At 42.5% G+C, this 17,005-nt stretch overlaps 1 protein-coding gene across 1 annotated transcript; it reads left to right on the forward strand.

Moving 5' to 3' along the window:
* The first annotated feature begins 5,937 nt into the window (after positions 1 to 5,937).
* Positions 5,938 to 15,549, forward strand: SLC7A13 (solute carrier family 7 member 13). Its single transcript, XM_083748732.1, has 5 exons — positions 5,938 to 6,061; positions 6,416 to 7,717; positions 11,446 to 11,577; positions 12,711 to 13,075; positions 14,087 to 15,549. Exons 2-5 carry the CDS (start codon positions 6,865 to 6,867, stop codon positions 14,318 to 14,320), a joined length of 1,584 nt encoding a protein of 527 aa, XP_083604858.1. The 5' UTR covers positions 5,938 to 6,061; positions 6,416 to 6,864; the 3' UTR covers positions 14,321 to 15,549.
* Positions 15,550 to 17,005: the final 1,456 nt, after the last annotated feature.

The raw sequence follows: 17,005 nt of genomic DNA on the forward strand, positions 1-17,005 counted from the left end.
CGTCGCCTGAACACTTCCGGGACGGAAGTAGGATGCGCCGCAGAACTCTGCGCGTTTCTCCTACTACAGGAAAGGAAAGTGAGGGGTAGTGCTTGGAGCTTTGCGCCACGATTCAGAAGGGTCGGGGCTCTTCTTCCCCACTCAATTTCTTAGGATTGACCTATTTCTCAAGTTGTTTGGTAAGGAGGGGAGGTGTAAGTCTATGGATAGGATAAAAGGTGATTAAAAACAAGACAGTTCGTCCTCCACTTTCTGAGTTTTTTAAAGGTGGAAAACGAGGTTTGTAAATATATATAGATATCAATGTAAACACATGTTGTCAGTGCAAACACAGCCCATGCAATCCAGAACGGCTACTCTAAAGTGAACCCGGAAACTCCAATCAGCTAGGTGCGTCACTCTTCATTTTTACTGCGTTTATGAAACATGCCGGGAGTGGGCACCTTGGAGATAGAAAGAGAAGAGTGGTTCTCTATTTTTGAGACGGGCGCCTGCCTAGTATAGGCTGACCTTCAAATGGAATCCGGAAGTTATGGCCATGTGCACATCGTACTTTTCCCCATATCTGTTTGGCGTAGGGGAAACTTCTACAGTACCTTTGGGGAAAAGGAGTGGGGGCTGCAGGCAGCCCACAGAGCTAAAAACAATAGATATCTCCCCCTCCCTTGAGCAAAATGCGGGAGGCAGTGGAAGACAGGAGTGCCTGGCGTGCTCTGGTCCATGGGGTCACGAAGAGTCGGACACGACTAAACAACAACAACAACATGCAGCATATTGTTTATCTGTGGAACTCGCTTCCACAGGAGGCAGCGGTGGCTACCAACCTGAGTGGTTTTGAAAGAGGCTTGGACAAATCATGGATGAGGAGGCTATGCATAGCTTCTTGCCATCATGGCTACGCTCTGCCATGGGCACCTCACGGGCACCTCACCGGCCCTGCCATAGCAGAGAAGCGTCACTGCCGTTGGCACTGATTTGGGTAAAGATCCCATCCATTTTGTGCGAGATCTTGCCCTCTCCGCATGCGGTTTTCGATAAATAAACTCCAGCTCGCTCTCCTGTTTTCCTGTAGGAAGCTCTGTGCAACTGGGGACTCAGCTACATTGACAAAGAAAAAGTGCTTTATATGTGTTGTTGTTCTAACACTGTGACACCAGGTGGAGCTGCGGAGTTCCGTTTTTGCCAACTCGATTTCTCATACAAAGTTTGCAACGCGTTTAACTGAAACACTTATTTGATGTGTCTAGATCCACAGTGCAGGCCTGCTCCAAAATAAACATGACAACACCCTTTTCATAATGTGAGAATAGGGCTTGAGTGGGACATTTGTGTAAGGTCCTCCACTCCTCCTTTTCCCCACAACTGTGAGGTAGGTTCAGTTGAGAAATGGCAATTGGACTCAGGTCACCCAATGAGCTTTATAGCTGTATGGGGACTGCTGATTAGAATCTGATCTCCCCAGGTTCTGCATCTGTTTGGAAGCTATTTCAGTTGTTTTAAAATGTTTTTATTGTTTTTATATATGGAATTTTTATATGCTTTGCATATACCGGTAAATGTTTTTACACTTTTCTTGTTTTGTTACTGTAACTGCTTTATATAGTTGTATATATTATTGTTGTAAAATGCTTTCTTAGTGAAATAAGAAATAAAATACATTTTAAAAAAAAGTTTTAAAAGAACCCTGAGTGACATAGCTGGCACCCCTTAGGGAAAATATGTACTCTTTCTCATGAGGCACATGTACAGATATTTGCCATCCTCCAGAAAATGAAGAGTTTCTTCCCATCATTAATCTGAAGGGCACACATGTCTCCAAATTGCGTTGCCATCTGTGATGATACTAAATGAGCTGAAATGCGTATGTGCCTAATTTCCAGTGTCTTAATCATGTTTGTCACCCAAGAGGGGGCAATCTGGATTTATCTCTGTCCTCCTTTCCCCAACACTGCACATTAGAATCAATGGAGGGCAGCGGATCATGCAATACATTCATTAATGGAAATGACCAAATAAATCCATGATAGAAAACCTCACGGCTTGGTGATTTGGGTTGCTTACAGGTGACCTGTATATTGAGCATTCGTCCTGATTCTGTTTGTACACAACTTGCAGGGCATTTATATGATGTCAGCTGTTTATTGAGCATCCATTCTGATTTGTTTTCAGGGATGTAGTACAATGTCATATCCGGAGCATTTGTTATCTTGCACTTTGTTTACCACCACAAGTCTGGTGTTGATTTTATTTTGGGGAGGAAAGCAGGTTTATTGTGCAAGAGTGCCAAAATCACTTTAATGGCACAACCCAAATTTGCCCAGGAATTGACTTCACTTCCAGTTACAAAATAGTGGCAATCTGGAAGCAGCAGTGGTCATATATATTGGGCTCTGGAGGCGAAAACTTAAGATTCTAAGATGGATTTGTGAAATTTTAAAAGTAGTAGTCTTCTTCCTTTTCCTTCTGAGGCCTCCTTGCTTGAAGACACTGGCTTGTCTGGATTTGCTGCAAGTTCAGGAACCATTCAGTCAGAGCTATCTTGGACTCTTTGAGATGATCTGACACATAGGACTTGGGATCATCTACACAAGTACTGAACAATCATCCACACCCAAAAGTGCAGAAAGTGCAGTCCCACAAGTAATCCTTTATCTTGTGATAGGTTTGTCTGCTTCTTCTATACTAAACCACTTCTGTGTTCAGTAACACAGGAGGGCATCTATGGAAGCGATCTCCTGGACTGCACAGCTTCATACTTTCTCAAAAAGGGCTTCATGCACAGTGTAGAATGGAAACTTGGAATCACGGCTTAGTCAAATAGGCTGGGTTATGACTTTAACACAGTTTGTCATAGCTACTCCTTAGACCAGGAGTGTGTAACCTTTGGTTATCTACAGTAGATGTTGCTGAACCACATCTCCCATCCGTTGGCTACCACTATAGCACAGGGCTTCAGAAAGTGGCACGAGAAATGCCCAAACACCACAGTGCCAGTGGGAGAAAAAGTCCATTTGCTGGCATAAACTCAGCACTATATCTCCATCCATTGGAAAAGAGCCTCGGATGCGAGGGGTGGAAGGGAAACGAACCAGCTGGGTGAGGGCAGTCTAGCTCTGGAGCCAGGCTAGGAAAGCAGAGGAGCATTGGGGAGGGAGGCAGATGGATGGGGCGGGTTGAGAAGGAGCTCTGCCACCGCCTTCTACAAGGTCCATTAACAGTTTTGTATGGCTCAGAGCTACTCTACTTAAGACTGCCTTTCCAACCATGAACCTGCCTGAACTCTGAGATCTGAGGTCCTTCTCTAAATGCCAACTTCAAGAGTAAGTCCAGAGCGGGGCAACAACAAGAATGTTGTCTCCTGGGAGGCCTGCCTGACACCAGCCTTGTAATTGTTTCAGCGCCAAAGACATTTCTGTGTTAAGTACTGTTAAGTATGGGACGCGGGTGGCGCTGTGGGTTAAACCACAGAGCCTAGGACTTGCCGATCAGAAGGTTGGCGGTTCAAATCCCCACGACGGGGTGAGCTCCCGTTGCTCGGTCCCAGCTCCTGCCAACCTAGCAGTTCGAAAGCACGCCAAAGTGCAAGTAGATAAATAGGTACCGCTCTGGCGGGAAGGTAAATGGTGTTTCCGTGTGCTGCTCTGGTTCAGCAGAAGCGGCTTAGTCATGCTGGCCACATGGCCCGGAAGATGTACGCTGGCTCCCTCAGCCAATAAAGCAAGATGAGTGCCGCAACCCCAGAGTCGGCCACAACTGGACCTAAAGGTCAGGGGTCCCTTTACCTTATGCTGTTAAGTCTGTTTTAATAATGTGCATGGGATTTTATTTTTACTTTGGTTGTAAATTGCTTTAGGATGCAATAAAACTATACCCTTTTAAATGTGTTTGTGGGGGAAAGAGAGTTATTGTTTTTTGGGGGGGGGGGATTGCTTCTTCTTTATATTATATGTTTTGTGTTTTTATCTTGTATTTTTATGTTGTGAACCGCCCTGAGATCTATGGGTGAGGGGCGATATACAAATTTAATTAATAATAATAGATATAACAAACCTACACTTTTATAAAACTTGTGATTTCCAGATTAAAGGCAGTATATAAATTTAATTAATCATCAAAATCCCTAGCCATTGGGCATGCTTGCCGTGGCTGATGGAAGTTGTAATTCAGCAACATTTTGAGAGCCAAAAGTTTCCCCTTCTTGCCTTAGACTAAGCTGGCTACTGGTAGACTGGGAGAAAAAGGCATTGCTATCAGTTTATGACAGCAATCCTATACATGTTTAATCAGATGCCCATTCAATAGGACCTACTCTCAGTTAAGTACCTACTACCAGTTAAGAAGAATTGCATCCCTGGGGGTACATCTCACATATCTCAGTGCAATACTATTTCCTGAACACACACACACACACACGAGATTGTGCTGTAAATGCAATAAGAAAGGGAAGAAAATCAGTATCTGAATCATCAAGGAGCACAATGCAGTGCCAGATGGCATTTTTAGGGGTTTTTGTTTAAATAAATGGCACATATGAAGTCCTTGATGTGCTGCTGAGATCCAGTGAGACCATTTGCTAAATCAATAAGGAGTCAGTAAAGCTTTATGACCATATGCCTCTTGTAATGAATAATCAGGGGAGAGTAATGACAAAGCACATCAATTTGATTAATCAGATATTTATTGCATGCTGGCAGGTTTTGGATGAAATATGCATGGAAGAATTAATATTTCTGTTTATACTTTATTTCTTGATATCCAGTATACCCTGCTGAGTTTATGTTTGATCTGAGTTAATGAACCCAAATATCTTTGTTTCGATCTTTTTTTTTGTAGGAAGTTTTATGGTTGATTTTAAGCTTGCATAAAAAGCAGCATAAAAAGCTGAACTTCCCTTCTTCTATACAACTATTAAAGGTGAAGTATCCTTGTCTGTTTTGGCATATGGTCACCCAGTTCCTCACTTAGGAAGTTTCTCTTAATGCTTTTCCAAAATCTACTTCCCATTTTCACCTATTAATTGCATTCCTGCGGTCAGGAGCGAGCAACACGTTTATCATGTCCTTGGTTATCTTTTCTATAAGGTTTACCAAAAAAAGGCAGAGGATCCTAGTGTCAAGCAGTAAAACATATTTGCAAAGCTAAGCAGGGTCCGGTATGGTTTCACACTGGATAGGGGACCGTGTGTTGAGATTTCTGCATTGCAGGGAGTTTGACTAGATGGCCCTCGGATCCCTTCCAACTCTATGATTCTAAACATTTCCAAGAGGAAGGAAATCTGAATGTGCAATCAGATTTTAGCTGTGTAATCAGATTCCAGCTCCCCTGTTTACCCACAGGCCTGTCTGCTTATAGACAAATCCTTTTGTTATCTCAGATACTTGGAACAAATGTCTGTAATCGCCTTTGATCCGACTTGAGACTCTGGATCAAAAAATGTAATCAGTATAAAACTTGGATAGACTTTGCTACCAGGGAATTGCCAATAGTTGCTTTTAGCGGTGCCTCTGTTTCTACAGACATAATTGAGCATGTGTGGAAGACTTGGCCTCGTTTAACACAAACACGCCATTTTGCTTGTAGGAGCCTTGTTTAAGGGAAAGTGGAAATGTACCCTTGTCTTACCATTTTCAGTTTAAGCTAGGATATTGTACTATTGAAATTGCACTCTAAATTTCTTTAATTTTTCTTCTGGTCATACCTACAGCATAAGTTTCGAGCACTCTTACACAACTTTAGCAATCATGGCTTCTGTTGATATCAAAAGGTATTTACTTCCATTCTCACTGCTCTCCTATATACAACTGAACACAGTCACAGGGAATGCTGACCTCAATGGCTTCTGTTAACCATCAGGTGTTAGAGCACTCTGTAAATACCCAGGTCCACGGCAGGGAAACAACTCAAGAGCTCTCCTGCAAACAGTAAGTGTAGGCTTTCTATGACTTGTTCAAGTAAAGCTGTTCCTTTCTTGGCAGCTCCACCTCAGCCTTTTCCTTGGGACAAATATAAAGAAAGGAAAACCCTCCTTGTAGATCTCTTTCAGGACCTTTGCACATTCCAGGTAAGCAAGCTTTGAAGTATAAAGGGGTCCGCTGAATGAGGTCTCCTTCCCTATCTGTGCTCACCCCCTTCAGGGACTCAGGATGGACTTGTTCCTTCACATTAGGACTGCAGCTTACTACGCAGTCAGGTTCCTCCGTCAAGAGTTTTTGTTTCCTCTGTCTTTGCCTTGACAGCCTCCCCAACCCTGCATTTTAGTGTTAATTTCTCCTAATGCAATTTTGCCCATTATACACATAAAGCAATTTTCGCTAATACAATGCATTTTTGCTAATTATCCATATTTTTGCAAAGCAATTTCCGCAAAAAAGTAATGCATTTTTGCTTGTTTTTTGGTATCCCTCTGTCTCAACAGACAATGGAGTCCACCTCTGGAGTGGAAGTCAAACCACTGCGTTAGCAGCACCAAAGTGACCCTCCTTGGGGCGCAAGCCTGGGTACTGTGTATGAAGGTCCTGGGCTAACCAGATGACAAGAACCCAATTGCTGATGTGGTCCAAAGCAGAGCAATATATTTGGCACTGGCTTCCCCTAATATATGCATTGTTATGCACAGATTAACTAGCATATGCCTTTTTTGTACACTTTACGTGGCTGAAGAACTGCACTGCAAAATTCAGAGAAGTGTGAATTCCCAAGGACGGCTATGTTTCAGTTCTCTTTTTGTTGCAGAAAACATGCCTTAATTTGAGAACACACTGGTGATGGGGAATGCTATTTTCTATGACCCAGCCTGCTTCCTCGAAACAACGTGGTTAATCATCAGCACTTTTCCTGTTAAACATAGGAGGATACAGGTTTGTAATGACCTTGCAAACAGTTCCAAGTAACGTTTCACTACAGTCAGAGGAGGAGATTAGGATCTTCGGGTTGCTAACGGCTCTTTTTTTGGTGTGCGTGTGTGGAAATAACAGCAAAAGGAAACAAAGCGCCATGGGGAACGACAGGTGTGATCAGGTGGGTGAAGAAAATAAAAGCCAAAATGGCGAGATGCAACTCAAAAGAACCATAGGATATTTTGAAGGGGCCAGCTTTATCGTGGGCACCATTGTAGGGGCAGGGATCTTTGTCTCCCCCACTGGAGTGCTGAAATATTCTTTGCTCAATGTTGGCGTTGCCTTGATCATCTGGACAGCTTGTGGCATCATATCGTTGATGGGCGCTCTCTGCTATGCAGAGCTGGGTACAGCATTACCGCTTTCAGGAGGAGAATACAGCCACATCAAGAGAGGCCTGGGCTCTCCCTTGGCTTTCATCTTTCTGTGGACGGCCGTGTTCAACAAACCCGCCTCAAATGCCGCTCGGGCCTTGCTGTTTGCTGAGTATGCTACCAAGCCTTTCTACGGCGAGTGTCCGGTTCCCGACGTGCTGAAGAAATGTCTGGCTTTGGCGGTCCTTTGGTGCCTCGGGATCCTCAACGGTCGAAGTGTCAAGATGGCTGCTTGGGTGCAGACCGTTTTCACCGTCCTGAAGATGATGGCGCTCTCTGTAATTGCGGTTGGCGGGATTGTCCTGCTGATCAGGGGGAGGAAAGAGAACGTAGCAAGGTTTGAGAATGCCTTCGGCTCAGAGATCCCAGATGCTGCGCAGGTTGCAGAAGCGTTTTACCAGGGGCTCTATGCATATGGTGGCTGGTGGTCTCTCAACTATTTGTCAGGTATATCTCTCATTTTTGCTTTCAGTTGGCAGTTGTGAACTGAGGCTCCACACAGTAGTAGTAGTAGTAGTAGTAATAATAATAATAATAATAATTTATTATTTATACCCCGCCCATCTGGCTGAGTTTCCCCAGCCACTCTGGGCGCCTCCCAATCACGTGTTAAAAACAGTACAGCGTTACATATTAAAAACTTCCCTGAACAGGGCTCCTTAAGATGTCTTCTGAATGTCAGGTAGTTGTTTATCTCTTTGACATCTGATGGGAGAGCGTTCCACAGGGCGGGCGCCACTACCAAGAAGGCCCTCTGTCTGGTTCCCTGTAACCTCACTTCTCGCAATGAGGGAACCACCAGAAGGCCCTCGGCACTGGATCTCAGTGTCCAGGCTGAACGATGGGGGTGGAAATGCTCCTTCAGGTATACAGGACCGAGGCCGTCTTTACTTGACTTTACTTGATGATGAATAGAGTCCTGTACAGCTTCCTGGCTGGTTTCTTCATACAGGCCTAAAGCAATAATTTTCTAGGCCAAGGAAAGAGAAGGAGGGAAGACACTGCAGAGTGGAATATTCTAAAGCAGTAAACAACTAATTCACAAGGATTGAGCACAGTGAAGCAGTCAGTTTAATCACACAGAATACCACCTCACATTTTTGAACCCTAGGATTACCAGGGTTTTTTGTTTGTTTGTTTCTTTTTTTAAATGTTTGAGCTACTGTCATTCAACCAGGGAACACATAGATAAGTGTTAGGCCCAATTCTGGATCAGTTTCAGCCATGTGGAAGTATCCCTGCAGATGTCGTTGAACTCTATCATCCTTTATCTTTGGCTATGCTCTGTGGTGCTGATGGAAGTCCAACATCATCTTGGATGGTCAAAGGTTTCCCATCCCTGATGGAAACGATGGTATTGCGATGTGAGCCAGGGAAGTTGTGAGGTATAAGATCCTAAATGCACACTAAAGGTACGCATTGGATTCAGACAAATCCTGAATGATGATTCTAAGTCAGCTGCTGTGGATGGATTCCCAACTTCTCTGAGCTGAAGCAGGATCTCTCTGAAGCACCCTGAACTGCTGGGGACCATTAAAGCTATTTGGGGTGATTAAGAGATCCAGACGTTCTTTAAAAAGCTATACAGACCATGTGCAGGGGTGCGAACTTGAATAAAATATGTGATCATGTTTCTGAAAAAAACTGAAACATATGATGAAAATACAGGGTGGTCCTGCAGACTGACAGGACTAGATTCTAATCTAGGAGTTGCCAATCCTTTGGGGCACATGGGCTTTTTGAAAGAGTACTCTGGGACCCATGGTCTCTAGCTTCTTCTCCCCCCCCCCTTACAGACAGAAGAGAAAGCATATGCATATGCACACACACACACACACACACACACACTTTGGGGTTTTAAAAATATAGTCTAGACTCTAGCTGAAAGTCAGACATATCCTCTTAAATTTGCATGATTTTACATGGGACTCCACCACCGCCAGAAGCACCATCAATTTAAAGCTGATGGATTTTCATGATTGTTTAATAGGGTGGTAACCAAATCACCAGAAAATTTATACCTGTCGATATGAATGTGACCCACAGTTTTGAGGGGATCCCTCGTAAAAATTATGAGGATGCATAAGAATCCATACCCCAAAAGCATGTTTTTTTTGTGCAATGACTGTGCTGGGGAGCACCAGAGCTGATTTTTATGGTCCAGGTGTGATCTGTGATTTGCTGGTGGTGAGGAGTAGGGAAATCTGTAGAAAAAACATGCAATATGAAGAGGATCCCTTTTACTGGATTTGACTTTTATCTCTTCCCTCTCTCTTTTTATCTCTTCCTTCTCTTTTTCTGACCCTTTGTTCTCACTTCCCACCCCAACACCCTCCCTCCCTTTGTCCTGCTCCCTGCTGCATCTTGATTTCTCCCCCTCCTGCCTCCTCCAGTCACTCTGTTGCAGGGGCGCCGACTTATAAAAAATATTGGGGGGGGGGCCCATACCGACATAAAAAATATTGGGGGGGCCCAAGACCTCCAAACCGCTGCTGCTGGGGGAACGAAAGGGGCTAGCCCCGGGCTGCCCCGACCTTAAGTGAACCTGTGAGGGCCTGCCCTTTGCGGCAGCCGATTGGCTGCCGCCGTGGGCGGTGAATATTAATGAGCTAGGGGGAATCCCCGCTTCTCTCGGGGCTGACGCCAGCCCCGCGAGATTGTTGATGGGTCGAGAGCCCGCAACCCCACCCCCTCTCTAGATCGGGAGTGGCTTTGTTTTAACTCATTACTGAATGTATTTTAAAAGGTAACTATCATCAAACAAGGAAAATAAAAAATACCAACATAATTTTGTGATTTTACAAAGCATAATATAACTTAAATTATTGGGGGGGCGGAGCCCCCCCAAACGAATTTTTGAGGGGGCTCGGGCCCCCTCAGGCCCCATGGAGTCGGCGCCTATGCTCTGTTGCCTCCCCCATCTCTCAGTCAGCTCTCTGCATTTCTCTGTTACTGGGCTAGGTCACTGTTAGCCAAGCTACAGAACTATGCTTAAGCAGCCATCTCATACCTGGCGCAAGGAATGTATATCTGTGCCAAGAACAGAAACATAAGATAAGGAAAGCGGTTGACACATAAGTAACTACCTACTTGGAGCATTCCAAGGTGGTGGTGAAATCTTCCCATTGGTTTGCACCTGGTTACAGCTGCTGTGAGTGTTGAACAAACCTAAGCAGTGTACATAATGTACGTATTGTCCTGAGTCTTTATATTTGCTCTGTTTCCTCAAGACTGAACTAGGACCACACAGTTACTTCCCGACAGGCATCAATTTGACCATTGTTGCTAGTTCTCGGAGCAGCAACTGGTGATGTAATCATTGCAGATTGATTCAGTAAAACACAATGGCTGGGATCTGAAATTCCACAAAGTTGCAATGAACACACTTAAAATAATTTTCTTCCGTTTCAAGAAAAGCTTTAAATATGGAACATCCCAAACACTGTGGTTTAGAGAAGGCCACTGTTGCATGAGACGTCTCTTCACCCCATATCTGTTGGCTTGGAGTTCCTATAGAAAAATGGTCTTATGCGTGCGTTCTGATTTTACTCTGTTTTAGTTTTATAGTATGAGGAATGTTTTTGCAATGATCAACACGGTACTTGGAGGAACATAAGGTAAGTTAGTAAAGAAAATATGGCCGAAGAAGCATAAATGGAAGTGAAATTCTTTGTTTTGCAAAATAACGGGATACCGGGGGGGGGGGGGCATAGAGAATAACAATAATCATGCCAGCTAAAAACATGGTATACGACTAAATGTAAAGCAGATTTTCACAAAATTCAGTGACAATTTTCAAATTCAGCATATGGAAATTCACAAAAAGAGCATAGTCTTGAGTCTAGTAAAAGAAGTTATGATGTATGCTTTCTCCCTTTACAAACAAATGTTTTGGAATGATTTCTAGGCAGAGGGCCTTCTCGGTGGTGGCACCCACCCTGTGGAACTCCCTCCCACAAGATGTCAAGGAAATGAACAATTATCTGACTTTTAGAACACATCTGAAGGCAGCCATGTTAGGAAGGTTTTTCATGTCTGGTTATTCTGTTTAATATTCTGTTGGAAGCTGCCCAGAGTGGCTGGGGAATAAATAATAACTTCTTCTTCTTCTTCTTCTTCTTCTTCTTCTTCTTCTTCTTCTTCTTCTTCTTCTTCTTCTTCATTTTCTACTTCAGAGGAAGTTAAAAATCCCAGCAGGAACATTCCATTGACTGTGATGACAACACTTCCTGCAATAACTGTGTTTTACTTGCTTGTGAACATTTCATACTTGACAGTTCTCACACCAAAGGAAGTTGTCTCCTCAGGTAGGCTGATTGGTTTGCATTTTTTATTCAAGAACTTATCATAGATATAATACATAGTCAGTAGATAATAGAGATGGATGACCTGACAATTGTGTTTTCTCCATTTCTCGTTTTTCCAATCTTATGCTCAGTTTACTACTCTGCACCAATATGTGATTTTGTAAAGTCAGCATGTTAATGTGCATTTCTCCTTATCCTTGTATGCATTTTCCCCCAAATATAAACATTTTTTTTATAAACGATTTCCCATATTGTTAATGATATGTTCACATTTATACATTTCTGTGCACACTTTCCTCTACAATATGCATGTTTTGATTGGAGAAGTTCAGAAAAGTGAGAATTTCAAAGGATAGCTGTGTTTCAGTTTGTGTTTTGCTCCAGGAAGTACAAATTAGGCAGGCTCATATTAAAAAGTGAACCAAACCAAAACGAGGCAGACCAGGGTCTCAAGCAAACTGAAGCAGAGATTTCGCTACTAAATTCAGAGTTTAAAAAGCATGCAATTATGAACTATGTTAAAGACGGCAGAAAATCAGATTTATGTTTGTGTGTTTAACTGAAGCCCCATTTGGTGATTTTTGGAAATACATTTTAAATTGTCAGTTGTTTAGCCTATCCCGATCAGGCATAAGGGATGACGAATGAAACCAAATAAGCGACTGTTCAAGACTAGTTATGCAACAATGTGAAGGTAGCATGCTAGCCTTTTACTATTTTAAAACTATACCTAATATGAAACAAATCCCCTCTGCTTTGGGATGAGACTCAAATCCCATTGAAATTTATGGATGAATTTCTCTTCCAAGTGATGATGCGTGGTTTGTTGTAAAGACGACAACATAAATTCAATGTGACCAGCATTATTACTGATTGCTGTAGGTGTACAATCTTGTTTCTGGGAATACAGATGACATCACTGCAACACACTTCAGCAACAAGGTGGTGTGTGTGTGTATATGTCTCTGTGTATATGTGTGTTTGCAATAAATACATAATTTGGCTAATACCTCCAACTGCTAGTGCTTTAAATGGTCTGGCGGCCACTGAAACATGAGACTAAACTTGATGATCCAGGAGAGCTGTCAAACGGTCACCAGGAGTCTGCTAATGATGTCAATGTTTCCTTGCAGTCGCTGTTGCAGTCACTTGGGCCGACAGGGTGATCCCTTCAGTTGCCTGGATAATTCCTGCATCTGTGGCCATCTCCATATTTGGCGCCCTCAACAGCAGCGTATTTACACTCGGACGATTGACCTACGCTGGAAGCCAATCCGGACATTTGCCCACCATAGTATCCATGCTCAATGTCCACCACTGGACCCCAGCGCCAGCCATGATTTTCTCAACTGTCGTTGCATCCATTTTTATTATCCCATCAGACCTAATTGCTTTAACCAATTATTTTGGCTTCTCCGTTTGGCTGATGATTGGATTAACTTGCACTAGCCTGATTGTCCTCCGCTACCGAGAGCCTAATCTGCACAGGCCATACAAGGTAAAAAGAAATACCTAATTAATTGCCATATAAATAACACGCGAGTCTTGCAAGCTTTAAGCTATGGACACTATAAGCTCAACCCCATTGATACTAGATGGGACATATGTGCATTAGAAATTGCCTTATGCTTAGATAGATGATTGGTGCATCTAGTCTGTATTGTATACACTGTCTGGCAGCAAACCTTTTGGAGGGTCAGGCAGAGGTTTTCTACCTTTATATAAACCTATATATATTAGGAGGTGAGCCTACTGAGTGAAGAACATGCAATTATAGGATAGAATTCTTTTTTAACCTTGCCAAAAGACCACATCTTGGTATGATCCAGAATTACATTTTACCATTTTGGATAGAATTGTTTTTAAAAGGTAGATCTACACTGCCATCTTAGCCGTGTCTATTCAGAAATAAGTCCTGCTGAATTCAGTGGGGCTTGAATTCAGAGAAGGTGGAGGTTAGAATTGCAGCTTTCATTGCACATGGGTGTGTATTAGGGGAAAAGAAAAAGTGTCTGAAATATAGGGGTGGACTCTAAGCAGTGATGCTGTGCACATATGGAAAATGGCAGGGGGACTTGTACTGAAAGGGAGACAGGTATTTTACTCAGCTATGGCTGCAGAATCAAAGTCAAATTCTGAAAGTGCAACACCAAACGAATGAGCCATAATGCAAGGATAGGTCCAGACAGGACCACCTTGTATTGAGACAAGCCAAGCTTCACATGTGAAAAATGACTGAACAGTTATTTATACCATCCCCAGTGACTGTAGGAAGATCACTCAGTACTCAGGAAGTCTGGAGGAAATCTCTTGCATAATGCAGCTCTGGAGAGATTCTGCCTGGGGCTCTTTCAGTTCTTACCACCTGTCCCCCAAAATAGTTGGTTGGCAGCACAAACATCAAATCTGCTCAGAATATGAAACGTATTTTATTTTTCTGCAGGTTTTTTCCCCATGCTTGTTCATATATCTGACATTTGCTTTCCCAAACGCCTTTTCTGTTTTGCAGGTTTTCTTACCTGTCGCTTTCGGGATGGTGGCGATTTCACTGTTCTTAGTTTTAGCTCCTATAGTCTGGTCTCCAAAGGTGCAGTACATTTACGCTTCCATTTTTATGCTTGGGGGTCTCCTCTTATATGTGCCTTTTGTCCATTTTAAAATTCATTTTGCGTTTATTGACAAAATCACTTGCTACCTGCAGCTGTTGCTGGAGGTGTCACCTCCTCATTATAAATCTGAGTAAGGGCAAAGGTTCATACTTGGCTGCCTTTTTTTTTTTTTTTTTGGTGAAGAACGTGGCTTGGATCTAGAATAGCACAAATGGAATATTGCTTCTTACAGCCTTTTCTCCACGGGGGTGGGGGAGACAGTTGGTTTTAATGCAGACCCACCTAATTTGCAATTCTTGAAACAATATGCAAACTGAAATGCAACTCACTGTTGAAATTTGCACTTCTGATTTTGCAATGCTGTTCTCCAACCCAAAGAAATATGTACAAAAAATTGTATATTAGGAGAAATTATGCAGTAAAATGCATATATCATACCTTCCAACAGCTTGTGTCCCATAACTGGGACACAGGTCTTCCCACTTGTGCTCCTGGGTGAGTCAAATGACCCGCATGAGATCATGGAGCCCAAAATACATGCTTTCTTTTGGGAGACATCTTGCCGTGGAATCTCATGAGATCAAGGCACCCAAATGGCTGCTGTGCTCTCATACAAGAAAATTGGATGCCACATTTTCCCCCTAGAACACTTTCAGGCTATATATTCAGGAGACTAACACACACAAAATGCATTGTATTAGAGTAAATCAGATACAGAAATATATATATTAGGAGAAATGCATATTAAATTCAGATGAATTTTTGTGATTTGTAAATATGGTGAACTGAACATAAGATTTGAAAAATGAGAAACAGAGAGAAACTAAAACCGACAGATTTGTCAGTCTGTATTCCTCACTGCATCTCCCTGGACCACCACCTCAAAGCACAAGTGGGAGAAAGGTTACACAATCCCCATTGTGTGAGCGTTTTTCTGCATCCCACCCAATGTTTCTTAAGGTTACAAGTTAGTAGAGCTGTCACCTGGTTAAAGGTCTCTGAATCTGAAAGCAGTCCAATGCCCCTTTTTTGTTGCTTGCATTTTAAACTTTATTTAAAAAAGAAAAGAAAACCCAATATGTTGGCTGAAGATGACTTTCCTAGTAACCCAAACTTGTGTTAAACTGTGTTTAAGCATTGTGTTTTAATGCTAATGGGACATTAGGTGAAGGACAGGAATTAATAATAATAATATCATTGGATGGAATAATGTTTAAGTGTAACTGATTTCAGATGGTTTTTTTATTGTAATTGTTTTTGGAAGGTTTTAGAATGTTTTTGCTTTTGTTTTCTAATGGTATATCTGTTTGCTGTCCTGGGCTCCTGGGTGAGATATAAATTGAATAAATAAAAATGGGGAAAACTCTTGGGATATCTTTTTAAAGAGCACATTCTAGTATGTTTTGTTTTTCAAACAATTAAAATAAAAACTAAACATAGTAATTGTTTGTCAAGTCGAATAGAGAGAAGCCACAACTTCTTTAAAAGGGCATTGCCCTAACTATTATCTATTTTAAGGTTGTTATTTATTAGGTCTTCTTTGGTGATCACTCATAGCTGAGTAAGATTGTCTTCCATGAACATGATTTTAACAGTGCGTCTGTAAGTGACTGTGGAGGTCAGTTCTGGATCCACATGTCCTTCCACAGTGGGGACATAGGTTTCCGGGCGGGAGTTGATCATGGTGAGGGTTTGCCAAGCGTGCCTTCCTCCTAGCATGTTTCTCCCTTTAGTCCTGAGTTCGAGTGTCTTCAAAGGCCATGACATCTTTGGTAAAGGCTGTTCTCCATTGGAGCACTCACAGGCCAGCGCTTCCCAATTGTCAGTGTTTATACTACATATTAGGTATGCCCTTGAGGATGTGACTAGCCCAGGAATTATTATTTTTCCAGAATTAAATTCACTGTCTTTTACCCAGACATCAACTCCTGGTTCCCCCACAAGCTTTCTTCATTTCAGCACCTTAATTAGGGTGTTGGGGAAAGAACCACATCTTTTATTATTACAGTCGTACCTCGGAAGTCGAAAGGAATCCGTTCCAGAAGTCCGTTCAACTTCCAAAGCATGGCTTCTGGTTGGCTTCAGAAAGCTCCTGCAGCCAATCAGATGCCGCAGAAACCCCATCGGATGTTCAGGTTCCAAAAGAACGTTTGAAAACTGGAACACTCACTTTCGGTTTTCGATTGTTCAGGAACCGAAATGTTTGACTCCAAAGGCGTTCGAGAGCTGAGGTACGACTGTATTATATTGTTAAACAACTGGAAGCCAGGAAACTTTGCCTATATAAATCACAGGAATCTACCAATACAGCCCAGTCTCCAGTCTCTCTACCCTTGCTCTATACATTAAGTTGAAAATCTTAATTATTTTGGTCAACTGCCATTTTGCATTCATGGGTGAATTGATAACTGCCCTGAGGCTACAAAATGAAGAAGACTCAACATCAGATTCCATAGATAAATTTCATTTCCTCATATTACCCCTTGTTACTCTAGACTCTTTGACCCCACCCCCAGCATGGGTCACTTGCATGATCCATAAGAAACTATCCAATAACAGGGACATAGAATTTCAGAGGTGCCGTGGATGAGATATAGCTGTTTTGCAATCAAAACCTTGTACACATATCCTGTTTGGATACTTCACCTCTGTTTTTGCATCACAACAAATTATCCAATAATTTATTTTAATGCTTTGGTTATAGAAAACAGATGTCTTGAGTTCATATGTTTGAACCAATCTGGGAGTTACTGCCATGGAAAACTGAGCACAAATCATGAGTGTTCATGGACCTGTATATTGTGGCTCTTTCAGATGTT

The sequence above is a fragment of the Podarcis gaigeae genome (genome assembly GCF_964106915.1).
Source record: "Podarcis gaigeae genome assembly, chromosome: 7".
In the NCBI taxonomy this organism is placed as follows: domain Eukaryota; kingdom Metazoa; phylum Chordata; class Lepidosauria; order Squamata; family Lacertidae; genus Podarcis; species Podarcis gaigeae.